This window comes from Brassica napus, chromosome C8, assembly GCF_020379485.1.
Source record: "Brassica napus cultivar Da-Ae chromosome C8, Da-Ae, whole genome shotgun sequence".
Classification (NCBI taxonomy): Eukaryota; Viridiplantae; Streptophyta; class Magnoliopsida; order Brassicales; family Brassicaceae; genus Brassica; species Brassica napus.
Window position 1 is genome coordinate 33,342,280 of NC_063451.1, and position 21,678 is coordinate 33,363,957.

At 35.3% G+C, this 21,678-nt stretch overlaps 5 protein-coding genes across 6 annotated transcripts; 2 read left to right on the plus strand and 3 right to left on the minus strand.

Moving 5' to 3' along the window:
• Positions 1 to 932: 932 nt before the first annotated feature.
• BNAC08G21150D lies at positions 933 to 4,159 on the minus strand. 2 transcript variants are annotated; one of them, XM_013858975.3, is made up of 5 exons: positions 3,899 to 4,159; positions 2,651 to 3,672; positions 2,449 to 2,547; positions 2,208 to 2,382; positions 933 to 1,900 (listed from the first exon to the last, which is right to left on the minus strand). In XM_013858975.3, exons 1-5 carry the CDS (start codon positions 4,071 to 4,073, stop codon positions 1,044 to 1,046), a joined length of 2,328 nt encoding a protein of 775 aa, XP_013714429.1. In that variant the 5' UTR covers positions 4,074 to 4,159; the 3' UTR covers positions 933 to 1,043. The 2 variants fall into 2 exon arrangements, with proteins under 2 accessions (XP_013714429.1, XP_013714428.1); XM_013858974.3 differs by having other exon boundaries at positions 3,848 to 4,158.
• A 1,598-nt stretch (positions 4,160 to 5,757) lies between these two features.
• On the minus strand, positions 5,758 to 8,055 carry LOC106418649 (NAC domain-containing protein 62-like). The gene is made up of 5 exons (XM_013859393.3): positions 7,623 to 8,055; positions 7,175 to 7,455; positions 6,820 to 7,074; positions 6,238 to 6,714; positions 5,758 to 6,148 (listed from the first exon to the last, which is right to left on the minus strand). The coding sequence occupies exons 1-5, from the start codon at positions 7,807 to 7,809 to the stop codon at positions 5,957 to 5,959; spliced, it is 1,392 nt and encodes a 463-aa protein (XP_013714847.2). The 5' UTR covers positions 7,810 to 8,055; the 3' UTR covers positions 5,758 to 5,956.
• Positions 8,056 to 11,045: 2,990 nt separating this feature from the next.
• On the plus strand, positions 11,046 to 11,785 carry LOC106417810 (translation initiation factor IF-2). Its single transcript, XM_013858554.3, has 2 exons — positions 11,046 to 11,232; positions 11,328 to 11,785. Exons 1-2 carry the CDS (start codon positions 11,143 to 11,145, stop codon positions 11,631 to 11,633), a joined length of 396 nt encoding a protein of 131 aa, XP_013714008.1. The 5' UTR covers positions 11,046 to 11,142; the 3' UTR covers positions 11,634 to 11,785.
• Positions 11,786 to 13,174: 1,389 nt separating this feature from the next.
• Positions 13,175 to 15,747, plus strand: LOC106418647 (chloroplastic import inner membrane translocase subunit HP30-1). The gene is made up of 6 exons (XM_013859391.3): positions 13,175 to 13,548; positions 13,617 to 13,732; positions 14,708 to 14,831; positions 15,079 to 15,227; positions 15,317 to 15,379; positions 15,470 to 15,747. The coding sequence occupies exons 1-6, from the start codon at positions 13,252 to 13,254 to the stop codon at positions 15,501 to 15,503; spliced, it is 783 nt and encodes a 260-aa protein (XP_013714845.1). The 5' UTR covers positions 13,175 to 13,251; the 3' UTR covers positions 15,504 to 15,747.
• Positions 15,748 to 20,392: 4,645 nt separating this feature from the next.
• On the minus strand, positions 20,393 to 21,119 carry LOC106417649 (protein RESPONSE TO LOW SULFUR 3). The gene has a single exon (XM_013858428.3). It carries the CDS (start codon positions 20,853 to 20,855, stop codon positions 20,562 to 20,564), a length of 294 nt encoding a protein of 97 aa, XP_013713882.1. The 5' UTR covers positions 20,856 to 21,119; the 3' UTR covers positions 20,393 to 20,561.
• Positions 21,120 to 21,678: the final 559 nt, after the last annotated feature.

Sequence of the window (21,678 nt, forward strand, 5' to 3'; positions counted from 1 at the left end):
TTGAATTGAGAATGATTGTCACTCTCTTTTTAATACTCCAGTAAGAACCACCGAGACAAGACAACTTTTTATATTGTTTTATTGATAATAATAGAGTCAAAGAGGTTACCGTTCCATAAAATTTGATGCTGCCTTTTGAAGTAATCATAGTTTGCAGCAAGACTATGTCACCATCACATGAAGACCATCAACGATTGAAGCCGATAAGACCCGTCTGCAGTAGATTTGTCAATTGCTCTTTTTAAACGGTTCAAATTGAACCAAAGTTTTTGTTTTTCCATATCCATTGGCAGAAGCACACAAAAACAATCAAAAACTTTGCAAAATTTTTTTAAAAAAATGACAATCAAGCAAACTAAGTAACCAGAGGTAAATTAAATTAAAGAAAGAGAAGCAAAACGATTCCAACAAGCCGATGACGAAGCTATAGAAGCCTTAGCCATCGGCTTGAAACTATAGAGTCGGAGTTTGAAGTTAGTTAGAGTTTGTTAATGTCGAGTCATTATTGAGCTATATATAAATAATACACCCTAGAGTTGTAAAAGGTTTTGCTTTTTTAGTACATTTGGGTCCTTGGTTTGTAAACCTTGATATTGGGCTTTTCTCGTTGTATTTGACAAGTTAAGATATAATACAAAGAGATAGTTAATGGTATCTTGTTCCTTATCAAAAAGTCTTCTGTCAAACTGACAAAGTTAATGGGTAGGAAGACTAAATGTTTACAAATTAACAATATACTATATATTTATATACTTTTATTAAATATCATGATTCACAAAAAAATATTATTATTTTGTTTTACAATATACATACATGGCCTTTCTACGTGAAAGTTGCATAAGTTTTTGTGTGTGTTTGTGGCCCCAGAGTGCAATTAGTTCGGTGTCTTCAGCGGAGCAATAGGCTACTTGACTAGTTGTAAAGCTTTGAAAGATAAAAACTGCAAACCGCATTATGAATAAGAGTTCATTTAATGTTGTTTATTTATACACTAACAAAGCCACTAAAGGATCGAAACTTCTTGTCCAAGAAAGTTCCAGTACTCAGTCATCCTTGAGGACATGTTCCCAATCCGAGGTCGGGCTCTCGTAGCCGTTGTCGTATGCAGATGGTTCAGTATTAGCGCACGTCTCTATCTGTGAGTTTCCACCTATTGTCATCGTCGAGCCTGACAAGAGATAATCACACCTTTGTGTTCTGTTTCTTGGCTGGTCACTGTCTGAATCTGATTCGAAATCTGAATCGGAATCAGAATCAAAGTCCACGCTGTTGAGAGATTTCTGAACTTGCTCAGCTTCCCGGCGTTTTAGTACCTGGAATCTACCCGTAAAATCACTCAAATGGCTGCTTCTGCCAATAGTAGCCATCTCAGAAGCCTCTGGATTGTCTTCCTGGTCATCCATTCTTGTCTCTGAGGAGTTAAGTGACTTGAGTTTGCCATTTGTTTCCTGCTGCTCCAGAATCTGAAACCCGTCTATAACACCAATGTCTGGATCCGGGAAGTTCTGAGACTTGAGTTTGCCCTTTGTTTCCTGCTGCTTCAGAATCTGAAACCTGTCTATAACATCATCATGGCTTTCCTCTGTGGTGGATACAGGGAACTCCTGCTTTATCGTGTCCGGTATCTGAACACCAGGCTTGAAGTTTCCATGATTTTCCTGTTCTAAACAGCCGGTGAAGCTGCTGGACATAACTGAGAGCACTGCACCAACGGGAGCAGAGTTGAATCTAGAGCTTTGTGGTGCGTCATGCCACATTGTAACTACATTGTTCCCACAATTGCTCCCGTGTTTGATGATTGGTTCAGCCGTCTCCTGCTCTACCTTGTTTATGATGGAAACTGATTTCTGAGGGTTAAGAAAAGGTTCCAGCTTGAAGGTTGATGCATCTGCAGAGACCTCTGAGAAAAGTAAAAGATGAAGTGTTAAAACAAATACTTTTGAAGCGTATTCGCAGGATGATGTGCAGGGTTCATTTCTTATACTATATCTACACCTGTTAGCCAATTTTTAAATTTTTCTAGCCATTAGAGAAAGATACAAAACCGGTCGTCTACACATGATTTACTTGATTATTGAAATGGACCTGAGACTAACAGAATCCTAATCTCATCTACCAGCATTTTGGAGAAAATGCTCTTGCAATCCAGCTCTAGTAGTGATTAATACTATCAGACAAAGGAGACGGTTAGTTTGAAAGTTACAAACCTCTATTCTGCAATTTGAGATTAACAGTCTCTTTCTGAATCCGATGGTACCGAGCCAGGCAAGTTGTGGAGCATAAGGCAGCTTCCGTTTCAAGCCAGAGATTCTTGTACAAAAGAGTTTGTGGGTGGTTTTCTTCACCATCAGGAAACTTGGAAGCAAGTATGTTCTTAATACTCTGCAAAGTTAAGATTACGTTACGAGTTTACAAATATGCAAAAAAAAGTACCATGTAAATAAATACCTGCGTCATCTCATCCTTATCTACAGATTTTTTAAAGCCAAAGCTATCCAGTGGCTTGACATTAAACCCTTGAAACTCTTTAGCAACTACATTTGGGGCCTGAAAAGGGTATCGTTAAGCAACTAACAGCAAACAAGAACAAGCAGCGTGTATGTTCTAGTGAAAAGCCAAATAGGTCCGGATCATAGCACAAATCAAGTACCTCGTTAAGGTCGGCCACATTTGGTAAGGAAACATGCATAGCTTGTGTTGGAACTGATGCTTCACCTGCTAACGTCTTGTTACAGGTGATTTTCTTTGAACACCTAGTGAGATTCTCTACTACTTTATCAAGACTCTCAAGTTGTTCTGGCTTCAGTAAGCTTCCATTGTTGAAACATTCATAAACAAGCACTTCTGACAGATTATGCAAGGCACTAACCACGGAAGAAACTCTTGTAGAAGAAGCCGGGGATGTGAAACCTCCTTGATCACATAGAGGTGATTGACCAGTTGAGACACCGTCTGCATTCGATCTACTACTCCCTTTGATACCAACATCTGGCAACAACTCGGACTTGTTATCAAACTGTTCCAAGAGCTTACATGTCTTGGCTTGAACATCTTCACTAGGTTGATTAGCACTAGCTTCAGAAAGGGTTTCATAGCTGACAGCTGACTGAGCAGCATTCCTGTTATCGGCTTTCATTGACTCACTTCCCTCAGAAGATACCATGAAGTGGTTCCAAGATCCATGATCATCACAATTTAAATCAAACTGTAGCATCCGGGGAATCTTTGAACTAGTTGAGCCAACTGTCCCGTCGCCAAGATCTGGATTCTCCGACAAAGGACCAAGCACGGGTTCAACAGAAGCACCGGATTGAATATACTCAGGCGAAACATTGTGACCGAATGATCTTCCATCAGAGAAAGCTTCTGTTTTGAAGGTCGGCAAAAGCATAGAGGGAACACATAAGTAAGGCACCACAGGAGGAGGAGGACACACACTTTCATGCGTACCATAGCCAGAACCAGAACCAGAACAGGAATGTCCAGGTCCAGGACGGTTGAGATCAAAAGCATTGGTAGTAGCACAAACACCAGAAGGAGGGATAGGCACATAGAAAGGCTCCTGAGAGTTTCTGATAAGCATGTCAGCTAAAGAAGACACTGTAGCTGAGCTATAAGGAGGCTTCAAATATCCACCCTTGTTGTCTTTGCTAGAATCTTCACCCCCGTGACCTGCAGAGACAATATAATCATTAAACTTTTTATGTAAATTCATGATCATATCACACGCTAACATAAACATCCATCAAAACTAGACTCATCTCTCTACAGTTCGAAACCCTCACAGTTAAACTCCCAAATTTGATTTGATTAAAATATATTATATATTATATATATATATATATACCGGGTCGAGTGACAAACGATACTAAAGGCACCGGAGGGCCAGTATAATCACCAGACGACGGCGATCGGTGATGAGGAATCATCGGATCAAACCCTACTCGTGTTTGATCGTAGGACTCGACAGGATGGGTTGCGAGAAACGCGGGGGTAGAAGCTGGCGGATTAGGAGAAAGCCAGTACGGGTGCGGTGCTCCAGCAAAACCGCCGTAGCTAAATCCGTCTGCCATCTCCGGTGAAGAAGAAGAAGAAGGAAAAGTGATTATGCAGCAGCTAAGTGGTGAGGATTGGCTTTGAAGTTAGTCGAAATCAGAATCTTCCTAATGGGGCCAGAGGTCTTATAGGGTTTTAACGTCATTATCTACGCGATTTAATGGCGATTAGTTTCTAGATAATCACGATTTATTTTAAATACAGGTTATACCGGACCGATAAACAATGGGAATTTAGATAATTATCATTTAGATCATCACGATTTATTAAAAATGCAGGTAATATCGGAACGAAAAACATTGGAAATTTAGATAATTATCATTTGATATTTATCTGAATAAAGAAGTAAACATTTCTTCTTCTTTTTTTTTTTTTGGGGCAAACAAAACGAACATTTTATCAATGTTTTGAAACCCGAAGTGGAATCGCGGTTGAACCGGTAAACCCGGTGACTTAGAAAAAATCCTATTTGAGTTTTGTGAAAAATCCAATATTTAGAAATCCACAAAAACCCGTAAAAATTCAGTAAAACCCGGAATCTGATACCAGTTGAACCATCGGTTGACCCAATAAATAACTTTTATTTCTTTTTTTTTAGTTTTTAGATGTTTTATATTCTAAGTTTTTAATTAAAAACTTAGGTGCTGACAAAAAAAATTTAAGTTTTCCTTTTTCAGTTTTATATATGTGATTTTTAGATTTTGATGAAGATTTCTCTATGCCACCTGAAGAAAATGAAGTGAACGATGGTAGAGAGAGCCAAAATTAGTTGATGTGATTTGGTGTTAGTTTATTTCCGTTATTAACAATTTATTACAATGATTTTTTTACCTTTGGTTTATTTTATATTTGAAGTTTAATTTATTATTCATTTAGAAACTTAAATATTTATAAATTTGATGTCTTGATTTTTTTTAGATGTCATAACTCTTACCTTGTTAGAGAAAATTTTAAATAGTCTAAATTATTTTTTTGATATTTTGTATGTCAAATGAAAATATAAATATAAAAATTATTTAAACATAAAATATATACATATCCAAACTATTATTTTATGTTTTAAAATATATTTAGAAAATATTAAACTTTAGTTTCTATATTTTTATTTACATAGCTGATATATTATTATATAATAAAATTAATTCATTTATCAACTTGTGGTTTACCTGCGGTCGACCCAGTGACCCAGTAACCCGGTAAGTCGTCCGGTTCAGTGTCCGGATCGGATTTAAAAACATTGCATTTTATATACTTCCTATTTTTATAAAAAAGTTTCGTTTGAATATTTTTTTTCTTGATCAAACCAACATTTAGTGCATACTACTTGTATGAATATGAAACGAGCATATGAGTTGCATGCCATTGATAAAGACAATGAACTGGCCGCCAAAAACTTCAAACATTTTTATCTGTTGATCTTGTTCACAGACTTCCTTCTGTCTAAACTAGCCATCCTTGGGGTAATCATCCGAAGTAATTGCATGTTTAGTCGTAGATGTAACTTCTAGAGAAACGTATGCAGGTTTCTCCTGAGGTTAGTCTTTGATCTAATTCTCGACGGGTGGTTCTTGGTATAAACATGAAAATGTTTGTTTCCTTTGTGCTAAGTACCATTCGGAAAAAATATACGAATAGCTCAATAGTAATCTTCGCTATTTCATTGTCAAGTGGGTAAAAAGAAACGCGTTTCAAAAAGCCTAATTATGTAACAAGAACTCCCTAATATAAATCAAGAGAAGTAGCTAGCTAGAGTCTTAACATCTCATCATAACGTTATACATGTATACAACCAAATACCCTCTCGTACACTCGCCCCCTGATAAGGTGAAAACTGAAACCAAAACCAAATAAAAAAGAACCTGGTTCGAACATAATATATACACATATAAGGTTTCAGTTTTCAGATCATCACGGAAGCTCGGACGTCTGCGGTTAGACTGCAAACTGACATCAAGAACAGGATTGCAACTACGGCCGCTCTAAGAAGTCCCCCGGATGAACACCTCACGGACACAAACTTTTTAAACAATAATCCGGTTCTGTTCTGTGATTGCTTCCCCTTCTTCATGGTCTCTCCATCCCTATCCTCAACCTGTGTGTAGCATTCATTCGTTAAGGTGTAAAAAAAAAAAAAAAAAGAGAAAACCGAATAATTCATGCGAAGGTGGTTATTATTCTCACCTCTCGCTTGATAGTCTGAAGCTCTAGACTTTTCGCTCTAATACCTTCAAGGTTCCTTTGCAGACGCAACCTTTTTGCGGCACTTCCATGGACCATATAGCTAGTGGCACAACCTGAGGGTTGTTGCTGCCGAGCCTGTAACTTGATGATACCTGTTCTTGAAACATCATTACTCATGGAGTGCTGTGCATATGCAATCTGATGTGGCGCTGACTCTTCCTGCTCTGGAACTGCTTCGTCTGGGAGATCGAGAATCGAGTCCACAAAGTCGGATATATATGTATCCACCTCGTTTGTACCGCACTGAGTCTGAACCTGGGAGCTGTTGTTGTGATTCCCTGAAAAGTCACTCAAGCCAGACTGAAATGCGTTGAGAGAGAATCCAAGCTCGGATTGGAGTTGAGAGTGTGATGGGGAGAACATTTTGTAGTTCAGTGACTCCAGCTCCGGAAAAGACAAATCATCAATATCTCCAAGCTGTGATTCAATATTAAAAAAAAAAAAAAAAAACTCCTTTAGTTTGCAAAACCTACACTTAAGACAACATTTATCTCAAAGAAAAAAACTCTGCAATGTCCTCACCTGGGCGGTTGTAGCCTCAACGCAAGCACCGATACGAGAATCACCGGAGACTACAAGACAAGATTCGGCAATGTCAAAACGCTTCACGTCTTCTGTTTTAACAACCACTGATACGTGAGATCTAGTCTCATCAGGGGAAGATGTTGCACCAGCTGGAGACAAGACATCCTGGTCTGCAGCTTCATCCAACTTTGAATCTTCATCAGCTAAACCCAACTCTGGTTTCTTGAACAATTTGCATATAACAAACGGACTCTGCATATATATATATATATATCAAAAAACGTAACCAAATATGGTTTGTAAATGGGTTACATACACACCTCTACATGTGTTGTTGCATCATTTTATTTACCTGGCCAGGATTGGTGCCACTGAGGTCATCCTCGGTGGCACGGTACTCGTGCATGATCCAGTTGGTTCGTGTCCCCTTGGGAGCTCGACCAGAGTGGAAAACCAGAGTTCTCTTCAGGCCGATGATGCTGCTCTTGCCGGATTTGATCTTCCGGTCTTTCCCCGTGGCTTTCCAGTAGCCTGCGATTGTTGCCCGGTTCTGTCTACTTCCGTTTGGGTACTTCCGGTCCAATGGACAGAAGAATAACCACTCTGAGTCGTTTGTCTTAATCACAGAGAAACCTACAACACAAGGTCATGATCACATCAGGAAAATTAAACTGATGTGGCAATCAAACACCCAAAAGCTATAACTCCTTAAACATATTCCTAAAATAGGAAAAGATTATAACTTGGATTCAAGAAGAAGTATAAATCTTGAATCTAAGTAAAAAAAGAAGTTTAGGTACCAGGTAAATCCCAAGGTTCCCATTTGCAGATGTCGATCTCTCGGATGGCTGTGACGTCGTCATCGTGGCCGTTGATTTTCCTCTGGAGATAGAAGCTGACTAGCTCCTCGTCAGTTGGACGGAATCTCAACCCCACTGGTAACGAATCTAACGTTAATACTTTTATATTCTGATTCATAGATGCCATTTTTAACGAATCGGGAGAAGAAGCAGAAACCCAAATACTGAAATATTCCCAGATACGGGTTGGATAAGAAACTTTTTTTTATTATTAGAGATGCGATTCGAAGGTATCGAGAAGAAGAGGACAATAAAATTTTTACAGTTGCTCTAAGATTGGATACGATTTGGTAAAGTGAAGAAGAAGAAGAAGAAGAAGAAGAAGAAGATGGTGAAGTTCGATTTTTTTTTTCTTTATCATTGTGGTCAAAAGTATTATAGAGGTGATGACCGGCGCGTGGGGTCAATTGTTATATACACGCGCCCAATTACGCGGTTTGGGAAATTACTGAAAGTACTATTTTATCCTTGACGATCATTTAAAAAGAGCGTAATACTGAAAAAATCGCAGGGGTAAAGTAGGGAAGTTGATGACATGTAAAGTAAATTGTTAAGTGTTATGTCAGAGTACAAATGATATAATGACACGTGGATACGAGTGAGGAAGTTTCGGTGTCGGCTCCACTTGTTGAGTTTCTCGGATGTTCCTTGGCTTGCGAAAATTGTTTTTGTTTCTTTCGAGCAGTTCAAGTGTTGCAGGCTGAAGCTCAAGCTAAACCAGGACAAATGCAGATCAAACCGAACAAATGCAAATGCAGAACAAGTGAATCATGCAGAAAAAATGCAGATCAAGCAGATAAAATAATTTATTATAAATTATGAATAACAAAAATAGTTCAAAACTATAAATTATATATTAAAACAATAAAAACTACATCAAAATATCAAAATAAATATCTCAAATATTGTAGAATCAACCGAAATACCCGTAGAATTTTTCATAAGATACTTATATTTCTTATATTTTCATTCTAGTTTATCGAATTTTTTCTTGGAGAACCGGAAGGTTGCGCTAATATTAAACTTTTGGTTGAATTTATCACCGCAAAACTTTCTACTAGTGGATTTAGAATCTTTAAAACAATAATTGGTCATAAAAATTAGTTGACCGTACAACTCAATAAATACTCGTTTTCGGTTAAGAGTCCATTTAAAATTGTCTTCTCTCTCTGATAGATTTAAAAAAATTCAATCATTTACCTATATATTAACTATTTTAAAACATAAAAAATATTAATTATTTATCTGTGCCGACATTTATGTAGAAAGATTTATATCTTCTTCTTTAGAAAATATTGTGTTTTGTCGGCGATTGGACATCATGTTTATAATTTTAAAATGACAAAAATAGTATTAATGTGACCTATATAGTTTGAGCTAATCATCGTACATTATTTATAAAATCAGATAAATATATTTTAAGTTAAGTGTTTATAAGAAAATTATTTATTGAAGAAAAAAAACAGACCGTTTTTTTCCACAAAAAGACAAAAAAATTGAAATGCATGCAGATCTCCCGTTTGAACTGCTTTTAAAAACAGAAAAAAGTGAATGGTGATTTAAGTGTGGGAAAACTGCTTATGCGGAATACCTGCATTTGTCCCGCTCTTCCATTCGAACACCTGGTCTCGGACAATGAAAGAACAAAAATGTTCATTCAGACGTGGCTTCACACATTTTTAGTTGTGGATTACAATGATGATACGAGGTAAGACGACCATGACTCTGTCATATGACTCGAAGTCTCCTTCCTTATTCCTTCTCAATTGGCAGTTTATGTCATGCCCTAGTTTTTTTTTGGTTATCACTACCGGTGACATTGGGTGACACGTTTGTCTAGAAATGGTTTTGCCGAACGAAAACGATAAGATTCCCATGCTTCGGGGATGTGCAATGATCCTTACTGTACTCCTCGTCTTTCTTACCACAACCGTAAATCATTCCCGACTACCAATTCAGCGGTTTATGCCATTTTGGACTTCCACGCTACGTTTGATTTTACACTATCAGCACCAAATAGCTTGAGATGCAAGTAAGTCTCGCTGACACGGGAGTTTCGTAATGCTGATCAATGATGATGCTAGAGGATGGACCAGGCGATTTGCTTTCTTTTATTAATACGCTTACCTTTATTCAGGGACGGCCTGAGATTTAAAGGGCACAAACAATTTAATAACAACTTTTAAAAGAAATTTAAATAATTTGAAGGTCTATGTTCATATATAGCGACTCGAATCCAATAATATTCACTTGACTATGCTGAATACTGGCTCTGACTTCATTCCAAAGTCATTCAGACCTGGACTAAATTCTTTGCCCTCTCATGCTTGTAAGCCACCCTCTTTCTTCATCATATTAGTCTAACAGGTATATATATATATGTACGTTTCTTCTTGTATCTGTTTATTCCTTTTGAGGACCTTAGTAACCATCTTCTTACTGACCGCAGAATATCACATGCTTAGTGATTGATTGTATATGTTTCTTCCTTTAGTGTTGTTAACACTATAACGGTGTATATTTTCTATTAACATTTTGCTTCAGGCGTGTTCCCTTTTGCTACACTTGTCCATTTCTTATAAGGAATTCGTAGAGATGTCAATTGGGCTCTCCCGTCCCGTCTCGTCCCGTCCCGTCCCGTCCGGGACCGCTGCGGGTTTGTCTTCGGGCGGGACACGGCGGGCATGTCCCGTGCGGGATGCGGTCCTAAAAATAGCTGCCCAATTCCGGTACCGAACAAGTCCAGTCCCGCAAGGCCCGCTATTCTGCGGGTCATGAATCCCTAGGCCCATACCCGCTCCGCATCGCCAGGCCCGCGGTCCAGTACCCAATTTGACATCTCTAGGAACTCGGTTGGGTTTAGTGCTCTTTTTCTTTTATATCTTGTTGCAGTTACAATCGGCCTACTTAGCTTGCAAGTCTGCGGTAGTTAGTGCTGTCAGTTGGATGATCGTCCCAAAAATTGATATCCATTACCAGTTTACCACTTCCACAGGTTTTGAAATTTTATCTAGAACTTACTACTGGTTCTGAGTAATTAAAGATTTACATTTTATTCATCGATTTTTTATTATTATTATTATTATTATTACGAACGACTAAAAATATAGCGCAAGTCTTTAGGGACGAGAGATCCCCAAAACTTCCATTTGTCCGAGTCTGAGCATATCAATTTCAAATACAGAAACACCTAATTATATGCTCCTGGCTAGGTGTTAAACTCTAATATAAGCCCCTAACCTTCTGTAAATAACTATTATTAGTCATTTCCAAACTTGAATTATTCAAACCACCCAAGAAAAAAACAAGCGCTATCCGTGAAGTTCGGAATCATCTTCATCTATATAACCTGACTATGTTCTCTTCGTTTGTTCAATCCTCGGGTAATCGAAGAGCAAAATAATTTTTCACACTCCACAGCCTAAACCCAACCCTAAACCACAAAAACTATAAATAAATAATGGGTGGCTGTGCGAGTAGACCCAAGGAGTCAGACATGAACAACGAAGGCTCTGTTCCTAAGCCTGTGTCTGAAAACGTAGTAGCCAAGGTACACAACATAACCATTTAGGTTTTTAAAATTTTGAAAAATTAGGTTATAGAACCGTGCTTAACAAGTTATGATGTTTTGGTATGATAATACAGGAGATCAACACAGAAGAAAGCGGTGAGAAACAAAACCAAACAGAGACCACTGAAACAACTTCTGTCGAAGCTAAGGAGACATCTGAGGTCGAACCGACCAAGGAAACAGCTCCTGCTGCTGAAGCAGAGGTTGCAGCAGCCGTGGAAGAGTCATCTTCTGCTGGTGAGGTTGCAGCAGCAACTGAGAAAGTGGAGAACGTAGCGGCTGCAACAGAAAACGTTGAGGCGGTTGCGGTAGCTGCTGCACCTGAAAAGGTTAAGGCCGAACCAGTAAAGGAAGAGAAAGAAGCTGTCGTCATTGTTTGATTGGATTAAAGCTGTGGAAAATATTTTGAATGTTGTTGTATACCACCTTGATTTGATTTTCTACTACCTGATTTAATTAACTGGCTTTGGTTGTTCTGTGTATGTCATAATAATTCTTCTTTGATTCAATTAAATATAAATCAGTTTTGCTTCATGAGAATTTCATATCAACATTTCCTTAACCGATTTGCCTTTTTTTTTTTGTATTTACTTCTAAGTTCCAAACTTATCGAAAACAATGGAAAGCGCGATTTTGACAAGATCTTGTTACTAGCTCTTTTTCCATCTTAACTTTAAAGAGAAAAAGAACATTAATGTCTTCCAAAACAATTTGATTTCTTGATTAGTTCATTTTAACAACTCTTGATTAGCTCTTTAATCTTGTGATCTTACTCCATAACTTATTTACGTACCATGGACTATTCTATCACATAAAGAAAATCCCAAAGAAACAACCAAGAGATAAGTTCAAGTTAAAAATTAATGTTACAAAAAATTGTTAGGTGTTAATGTCTAAAACTATTCGAAGAACTTACATTTATATTTCACCAAATAAACCAATTTCATTAGATATTTGATGGAAGGATACAAGATGGAATACGAGAGCCGACGGAACACAAAGATATCTCTGGAAACAAAGCCCAAAAAGAGAGAAGGTAAGTCCAAAGAAAAACAACGTAGTCAAATTAAAACACAAGATTGATATATTATTAAAGAGACAACAACTCTACAACTGGGACTGGTGAACCAATCGATACTTGCGAATTTTGCATAGCAATCAGAGACGTTCGAGCTGAACCAAGAACCACATAACTTGAGCAAACCCAACCCTGAAGGGAAACTCTAAGCCAATACAAAAGCAGCAATCGTAGAAAGGAGTGCAAGAGCATACCTACACCAACTCCATAAACTACTAGCTCCCGAATCAAAAAAAATCAAGCCGAACATAGCACCCAAGATATAAGGACCAAGGAAGATGAAAATTCACTTGAAAAAAACGTCATCGACCGAAACATGTGATCGATAGAACAAGAAATGCTCACCTCCTCGCAAGAGAATGATGATCGAATACATGCTTCGTCTAGAAACCAAGACCCCAACCCCGAAAGAAAATAAAGTCTAGTAGATACCTCCACAATGAACACAACTCACAAAGACGAACCCAACCAAAAAACTTAGGCAAAAGTGAAGGGACCATAGCTGAAAGAACCAGGGAGTAGTAGAAGCATCCCGACACCAAACTAATAACTACCTTGACTAAACAAGTTGAGAGATAAACACCACACAAACAACGAGCACAGACGATATGAATCAAAGGTGACCTATTAAAAGAAATTTTATAAAAGATTCATACATTAGAACAACATCGCCTTTATAGTAGAGATATTTATTTTATTGGTGATACTCTATAGATGATCATTTGGGCTTTCTAAGAAACAAAGTTGGCGAAGAAAAAAACAAAAAAAGAAGAAACATGGGCCGTGAGGCCCATAATATCTTAGAATAGTGAGCACCCAATAGAGATTGAAAGAAAGGAGATAAGACAGCAAGAGGCAGAACCGAAAGAAAGAAAAACAAAACTCAAAAAGTCGTGCAAGAGAAAAAAGAAACGATAAAAATGGGTGTAGGCGGCGGAGAAGGTGAGCAAAGGAGAAGCAACGACGGAGAGATGATGGCGATATCGAGCTTGTTCAACGACCAGCAGAATCCAATTCAGCAGTTACAAGTCAAATTCAAGGAGGTAGAAGTGGGTTTCAAGACGTGGCTATCGAAGCAATCGATACCGGTTGAAGCAGCCGTCGTGTCCACCATGAGCGGGGTGCAGGGAGCTTTCATCGGAGGACTCATGGGAACACTCTCCCCTGAGATGCCTCAGACGGATCCTCAAGCTATGGCGTCGATGAAGCAAGCTCAGGTTCGTTCTTTTTAACTTCCATCTTCTAATTATATGTGAAATGATGGAAGTGAGCTTCTTGATTGAAGGCGCTTGTGGGTGGGCCATGGGTTCAAGCTCGGAACTTTGCTGCGATTACTGGTGTTAATGCTGGAATTGCTTGTGTAATGAAACGTATTAGAGGCAAAGAGGATCTTGAATCTGCGTAAGTCTCACTTACTTGTATCTTACTTTTGTAGTCAATACTTGTGTTCTTGGTTTTAGAAGGCCATGGCCATGAGCAAATCGCCTCGTGCCTCTATGGCGAGGCGACCCCTTATAGGTTTTTTTTTGTGGCAAAGGTAGTGATTTGGTATTTTGTATCTATTCTCCTTCCTACAACTAAGTAGCCTTTAGGAACTGCTGTTACATTACATCTGTGCAGGATAGTGTCCTCTTTAGAAACTTAATGGTCTTACTTCCACTTCCAGTTTTGTTGAGGTTGTTGCCTGTCTTTCTTGTTGGTAGATTGTTTTGCATGCTTTTCGCTATTTCTTCAGATTTTGTTGAAACTTTACGGTCTCTGTCATTTTGTTTTGACTTCTTGGCTTCCATGGCGGAAACAGAAGAACAAATTGTCATGTCTTTCTTTGATTACCTCTGTGTAAGTAGTGATGGAGACATGGTGTCGGATTACAATGATTATGATGATGTTTGATCCCTAAAGCGAGCGCCTTAGTGCGGTCCTAGGCTCCAAATTCTTAGCCTTGGAGCCTATATGCAAAAGTTGTGTTAGTTAATTTAAGTTGTTTTCTAACATGTCAACAATAGTGTTTTACTACTTAATTGAATCACCACAATACCAAAAAAAACTCACATTTGGTACCTTCAGGCATTTTTGTTTTCGTTTTTGTTCTTGTCACCATTCTGATCACTGTTTGCTAAAGATTGGACACGAACTACAGGATGTGAATGATAATGAAGTTCCCCTCTTTTTGAGCTTTCATTTTTTTTTATCTATCCTTAGTGTATATCTTTAAGTGTTTGTGGTTAAGTAAGATGTACGCTGCTCCTCTAGGGTTTATGCTTTATGAGATTATTCTTGAAAACTTACTCATGAAGGCTAAAGGTTCTCGTTGGCTTACCTATTGGTTATCATTGAGATTACAAGTGCTAAGAGAATAATGGTTTGACATTGCAGCGTGGTGGCAGCATTAGGATCTGGATTTGCCTACTCTTTGGTGAGCCAAGGCTTGCAAGGACAGCCTATTAATGCTATCACAACAGCTGCTGGTTTCGCTGTCTTCCAAGGAATATTTTTCAAGGCAAGTTATCATTTTGGTGTTTCTTTCTTATATATTATGAATCATTTTGGTCGATCTGGAATGGATCGGTTAAACATTCCATTAGGGAGCCTGGTCTCCTGCCATCAGTAATAGGAAAGCTTTCAATCAATAGAAATCGTATTCGTGAATAAATCCCCTTTGTTTGAATCCAATATTATGCACTTTTTTTCGGTAGCAGGACGCATAATAAGCATCTCTTCTTACCCCTATTTTTTTTGTAACTCAGTTGGGAGAAAGATTCTCTAAACCAAGTCCTGAAGACCCGTTTTACACACGCTCAAGAACCATGCTGTTGAAGCTAGGTCTACAGAAGTACGAAAAGAACTTCAAGAAAGGACTTCTAACAGATCCCACTTTACCATTACTCACCGACAGGTACTTACATATTACATATCCTTTTCAAGCTTTCGTTTATGTAGCAACTTAAGACTAACTAATGACTTGTCGCTTTTTTTTAATGAAAGTGCGCTAAGAGATGTGAGCATCCCACCAGGGCCAAGACTTCTGATACTAGACCATATCCAGAGGTTCGTAAACCAACTTCTCCGCTCTTCCAGACTGAATCTTTTAAAAGTACTGAACTGGGTCGAACCGTCTTCTATTGTTTTTGAATGCAGGGACCCTGAGATAAACGGCAAACGAGGAAAGTAGTAGCTGATGAGCCCTTTTGTTTATATGGTCATCACCAGAATCAATCTGTTTTGGCCGTAAGGATGGATGTTGAAACACAAATGTATCGTCTTGTTTTAATGCTTTCCTTGGCTGATATTGCTAGGAAGAACTACTCTTGTTAGATTCTTCTGCCTCTACTAGCAATGTTTTGATTCTCTTTAATATTGAAGCATTTTTGATCAAAAAAAATAAAAATAAAATAATAATAATAATATTAAAAGCATTTTATATTCTGAATAAATAAATGGGATATGCTTTGTATGATTAGAAGCCGTGGACGGCTTTTTTAATTTCTATGGCCATTTTTTAAAAAGCAATCATGTTTTTATTTCAGAAACCGTAGATAAACTTTTAATTTCTACAGTCATTTTTAAAAGCAATCATGCTTTTATTTTTAAAATTAAATCTGAAACAAAAACATTAAAATAGGAAATATGTTAGCTTAGAAAGCTATTTTGTTTCCGATTTTAGTTTTTATGGCCGTAGGTGTAAATTTTTTCTTAAAGCATGATTGGTAAAGTAAAGCGGATGTAGAAAAAAAATGAGCTGTGGAAAGTAGGGATGGGCACAAAAACCGAACCGAACCGAACTGACCGAACAGAAACCGATTCGAACCAAACCAAAGTCCATTTCAAATCATTCGGTTGAAGATTTTCCCAACCCGAACGGTTCAGTTCAGTTCAGTTTGGTTTAAACCGAACCGATAAACCGAAGTGTTTTTATAGTTATTTAAATTAAAAATATTAGTAATATCAAAATATTAAAATCTTAAGATTAAGCCCACGTAATTTCCTTTTGCACGAAGGAAATCCTAATATAATTTGATTTCCATGACACTTCGTCTAACTTTTGTAATATTCGTCATTAGGCCCACATAATTTCCATGTTAAATTTTTTTCAATAGCGTATACTTTTAAACTCTAAAATTATAACCAAAACCAAGTCTAATTAAAAATAAAAGTTCTCCTCAGCGTCTCTTTTCTGCGTCTCCTATTCTCCTTCCTACATATTTTTTCTTTTGGTGGTGTCAATTCTAATAACTTCAGGTGAGATTTTTAATATCAAGTTCTGAGAATTTGTTATATATATTTATACAGCTGAAAAGTGAAAACATCAAACTATTCTTTTAGCTAACAAACGATTTTTCATATGTTTGTAGATGGATAAAGGAAAAACAACCAACAAGAAAAGAAAAGAGTCCGATTCTCCGACACAGTCTCCAAAGTCTAAAAGAAAACTGCCTACAAGATCGCTTGCATGGAATGTTTTTACTAGGCTTGAAGATGATGACTCGAGGTATTCCTGCAACTACTGTGGTAAAACATATTCATGCAATCCTGCTACAGGTGGAACTACTAACTTGAATGCACACATGAAAAAGTGCAAGGCTTATTTGGATCATGTTGAATCTGGTTCTCAGAAATCCGATTAAACCGAACCGAACCGAAATACAAACCGATATGAATACAAACCAAACCGAATATAAACCGAACCGAACATAACCGAACCGAAATCGATCCAAACCAAACTAACTATGGTTTACTTCAGCTGGAAAAATTCTAGAACCGAACTAACCAAACCGAACCGATAAAATAACCGAAGTGCCCACCCCTAGTGGAAAGCACTCACAGCGCTTACCAATCACCCCTTTTATTTAGTGCTTTGAAATAATTTCTACAGCACAATAAATTAAAGCCAAAACTAAAAATTTAAAGCTTAAATCTTAGAGTAGAAAATAGAAAGCTACACCTTCAGCTTCAACCAATCAATCCTATGAATATTGAAATAGTTTGTTGACTTGGGACCTTGATTTACCCAATTTAATATTGTTGTTATAAATCTCTGTTTACCTTATTATTCTATTGTTTATCAAAATATCTTCAATAGAATAGTAATAAATGTTACCACCCAGAAAAAGATTTGTTGAGACGTCTCTGTCTGACAGTTGTCCGTAATCGAAAAGTTGTAAAGAAGAAAAAAAGAACCATCTAAAAATCTCTAATTCACGTAAAACACTCTCTACGCACTGATTGATGAAATTACACCATCAGAAAAGATTATCATATTCTAGTAAGATATCACTGAGATAAAAACTGAGCCTTGCGCATAATAAATTTAAATAAAAATTATTTAAAAAATATCGTATGAAAAATTAAAATTTATATTCTTGATCAAATTAATATTTTTGGCCCTTAAACAATTTTAAATTTTTTTTTTTGGTAATTACATAATTTGTTTACTAATGAGCTGATCTCATTTTTAAAAATATTTTAGGTCAAAAAATCACTTATGGCATAAAGAACCTAACATTTAGGCCGAAGAATCTTATGTCTACTATTTGGTTACAATGAAACAATGACAGCTCGATTTTACATCATGATTTAGCAATTTAAAAGCTAATTATGGTTGTGAGAAGTTTACATTCACGTGCCAATCATAGCTATCTTCAGTATTTTTTTCATTTTTGTGTCGTTATTGTATTTTGATTATTGCCCGATATAAATATTGATTTTTGAGTTTATTATCATTTCGTTATTTTGTTTTGGCCTCAGATTTAGAAAATGTTTAAGATTTAAAATTATTAAAGAGATACATACTTAGATTAAGATCTGCGCCTTTTGCAGAATAAATATTTTATATTTATTACTTATTTAATTTTATGTTTTTTTCTGCATATTATAAAATAATAAAATAATAATTATATATTAAATAACTGAGAATCAGTTATCAATGCCATTGTGTAATAAATTGGCGTGCACATATAAATCAAACGACCGCTCTTGTTTATTCGCAATCATTTTAGGGTAAATAAATCAACACAATCAATTTTATCTATCGTATATGATATATAATTAAATTTAAATGATATTAACATAGATATATAGTATACTTTTAATATAGATATTTATTAAATGAGGTTTCTACTCATATGATTTTATGATTATTTGCATATTTGTGTAACAAAATTTCACACCAACGATTCTTTTTAATGTGGAATGTTTAGTGGTTTAAATAATTTATAATCATTTAAAAAAACAATGAACATTTCAAAATTAAGAATATGTCAACTCATATATCAAAATATAAGTATTTATTTTCATATGACGTATAATTTAATTTAAACGATATGAAATATATATATATATATATATAACATAAACACCTATTAAAATAAAATTATTTATTCATATGATTTTATAATCATTGTACCTTATTATAGAAAAAAATTTAAACCTTGATCACAAAAGTTTACGTGAGACTTTTAACAGTTTTAGTAATTTATACTCGTTTCGAAAAATTCAAAATACAACATATACAAAAAAAACCTAAATTTTATTATATGATTAATGTAATTGTGTAATTTATTTTAATAGTAAATAATTAAACAAAAATGATAGAAAGTATAAAGATTTTTAGCAAATCTTTATTATTTAAAATCATTAATTGTCATATATATCTTAATCATATTAGGTAATTTCGTAGGTTTGAGGAAAGAATATATAACTAGGTTAAGATCCGCGTCTTGCGCGGAATAAAATTTATATATAAAAATTATTTATGTATTATATGTTTTTACATATAATGAAATAAATATATATTTAATTAAAAATTAATAACTATTACATATATAATTAAATTGGTACAAACATATAAATCAATTTTATTAATCCAAACAATATTTTTTCTATTTGATAAGATATATAATTGCATTTAAATGACATTAACATACATTTAAATAATTAATTAAATAAATAAATAAAATTTAAAAAATTACTTTTTTATGTTCAAATTATTTTTTATTCTAATTTAAACTTTTTTTATTATTTTTTCTTCCAAATTATATTTCGAAATTCGAAAATTATTTTTGAAACTATGTTTTAAAAAATTTAACATTTTAAAATTTTAAAACGATATAGAAATATATATCTTTTAATATTAATAATTAATTAAATTAGACTTTTTACTTATATAATTTTGCAAACCTTTGTATTTTTTCATTAAAAAAATTTAAACCTTGGATAAAAAAATTTGAATGTGAGACTTTTAACAATTTTAGTAATTTATAGTCGTTTTTAAAATTTTTAATTATTCTATATACTGAAAAATCTAAATTTTTATTATATAGTTAATGTGGTTGTTTAATTTATTTTAATAGTTTAAAATTAAACAATTATGGTAGAAGATATATTAAATTTTATCAAATCTTTATTATTCAAAATGATTAATTGTCATATATATTTTAGCATATTAGGAAATTCTGTAACTTTTATTTAAGGAAGTAATAAAAAACATTAATAATGAATTTATTGTTAGTTTAATAAAAAAATTATTATATAATTAAATGGACCAACATATTTCTCTAATGTTTCTAAGAATCATCATAGTAATGACACGTGACTATCAAAAGAAGTTGTAATGTTTCTCAAATAATATATAGGGGATAATTTCAATTTAATAAATAAATGGTCGATAACTCAGCATGATATTTTTTTTAAATGTAACATTTTCTACCAATTTAATTTTGGACTAACAAAATTTTAAAATTAGCATTCCAATTACGTGACAACTCAGCATGATATTTTTTTTAATTAATACCAACTACGAGTTATAAATTTTTAAATGTTTCTCTCTTGTTATATATGGGATATTCTAATAATCTAACGTAAACTCTGCTTGGCGTTGGGGAAGCCTAGCAGATGAAGGAAGGAAGATAAAACATTCTACTAGTTGGTAGGATTCTGTCCCAAAATATTCATAGTTGTTAATGGACCAAGATCGACTTCCAGTTTTTATTTCAGTTTTTTATTCTTTTTGTGATTTTCAAATTGATGAGAACGAGAAAAAAATGTTTTCTAGGTATATAAATGTTGAATGAAAATGGAAATTTTAATACAGTGATGATTTGTTTTACTTTTGTTTACATTAGACTAGCTCTAGAGGTTTTGGATCTCCTAACTAAAAAAAAAAAAAGAACTTAAAACTGGTATAGATCATACAATTCTTAGCCGTTTTTACAGATATTAGTATAATATCAGACTAAGAATTCATAACAACGACTTCGAGAGAGGAGGAAGAGAGACGAGAAACTTGGTCCACGAGGAAGTGTATACGAGACTCATACTCACGCGCCTGATCTAGAGACTCGACCTCCAGCTCCGCCAGCTGCGAGCAGAGTCTCTCCTCCGCCTCTTCCGCCACCACCGTCCTCCGCCACAACTGAATCATCTCTTTCTTCATCTCCTCCATTTCTCTCTCCAATTCTCCGTTCCTCCTCCGTAGCTCCTCCACCTCTTCCGCCGCCACCGTCACGTAAGCTCCTCCTTTTCCCATTTTCTTTGAATATTGGAAACAATTTGATTTGGTGGTTCTGTTGCCTCTGTAATGTATGTGTACTTCTGTCTTGAGTTGTTGATCCTTTTAATAAGCGTTTTGGCCTTGGGATGCTAGGTGTCCAGGTTCAATGTATCTCGTGGTTTTTATTTTCTTATGACAAATCAGTGTCTGTCGTGTTTCTTTGAAAAGTAACCACACGTGGCACATTATAGGTATTTGACTATTGCAGATCTTTTTCTGATAAATAATTCATTAGTTTTTTTTTTTGAGAAAGGGCTTACTAATAATTCACTAGTTTTTGCGTGGAACATTTACCAATACTCCTTTTTTTTATCCTAACGTTTTAGGGTATGAGAATCCATTTTGTGGGTACCAGAAAGTTTCATTCTTTTCTAATACACCTATTTAATTTTTTCGAATATTTATTTCAAATTAAATTTAATTATATTTTCGACTAAACTAAGATGTGAAGATTAATTATCACAAATTGTGAGAACACACATATAATACTATATATTATTGACACCTAATGCAAAATCAATTGGTTATGAATATACTAGCTTTTTCTTTAGATATCATTATATATCTCAAATTTTGGTGTGGTATTAGTCTAATAAAAAGTTTAAAACATAGTTTGGATATGAATCATACGATTCAGTTACATCAACACAAATATAACATGTATATATCAATATTGAGCGGGCCTTGTGGTCGAGTGGTAGTGGACGGGTCTTGGATGCAAATACATTCCGGATTCGATCTTCCTGCTGCGGAAACTAAGTCACATTTTTCTGTTCACAATGGCTACGGATATGTCCGT

What these genes read in the sequence shown, in the direction of transcription:
- LOC106417810 (XM_013858554.3), top strand. Translation starts at nt 11,143, where the DNA reads ATGGGTGGCTGTGCGAGTAGACCCAAGGAGTCAGACATGAACAACGAA. An exon ending in CTGAAAACGTAGTAGCCAAG is followed by an intron (nt 11,233 to 11,327) that starts GTACACAACATA and finishes ATGATAATACAG; the next exon opens with GAGATCAACACAGAAGAAAG.
- LOC106418647 (XM_013859391.3), top strand. Translation starts at nt 13,252, where the DNA reads ATGGGTGTAGGCGGCGGAGAAGGTGAGCAAAGGAGAAGCAACGACGGA. An exon ending in CGTCGATGAAGCAAGCTCAG is followed by an intron (nt 13,549 to 13,616) that starts GTTCGTTCTTTT and finishes TCTTGATTGAAG; the next exon opens with GCGCTTGTGGGTGGGCCATG. An exon ending in AAAGAGGATCTTGAATCTGC is followed by an intron (nt 13,733 to 14,707) that starts GTAAGTCTCACT and finishes TTGACATTGCAG; the next exon opens with CGTGGTGGCAGCATTAGGAT.
- LOC106418649 (XM_013859393.3), bottom strand. Translation starts at nt 7,809, where the DNA reads ATGGCATCTATGAATCAGAATATAAAAGTATTAACGTTAGATTCGTTA. An exon ending in GTGGCACCAATCCTGGCCAG is followed by an intron (nt 7,075 to 7,174) that starts GTAAATAAAATG and finishes ATATATATGCAG; the next exon opens with AGTCCGTTTGTTATATGCAA. An exon ending in TTGAGGCTACAACCGCCCAG is followed by an intron (nt 6,715 to 6,819) that starts GTGAGGACATTG and finishes ATTGAATCACAG; the next exon opens with CTTGGAGATATTGATGATTT.
- BNAC08G21150D (XM_013858974.3), bottom strand. Translation starts at nt 4,073, where the DNA reads ATGGCAGACGGATTTAGCTACGGCGGTTTTGCTGGAGCACCGCACCCG. An exon ending in ATCGTTTGTCACTCGACCCG is followed by an intron (nt 3,673 to 3,847) that starts GTATATATATAT and finishes TTGTCTCTGCAG; the next exon opens with GTCACGGGGGTGAAGATTCT. An exon ending in TCTCAAATTGCAGAATAGAG is followed by an intron (nt 1,901 to 2,207) that starts GTTTGTAACTTT and finishes TACTTTTCTCAG; the next exon opens with AGGTCTCTGCAGATGCATCA.
- LOC106417649 (XM_013858428.3), bottom strand. Translation starts at nt 20,855, where the DNA reads ATGGGAAAAGGAGGAGCTTACGTGACGGTGGCGGCGGAAGAGGTGGAG.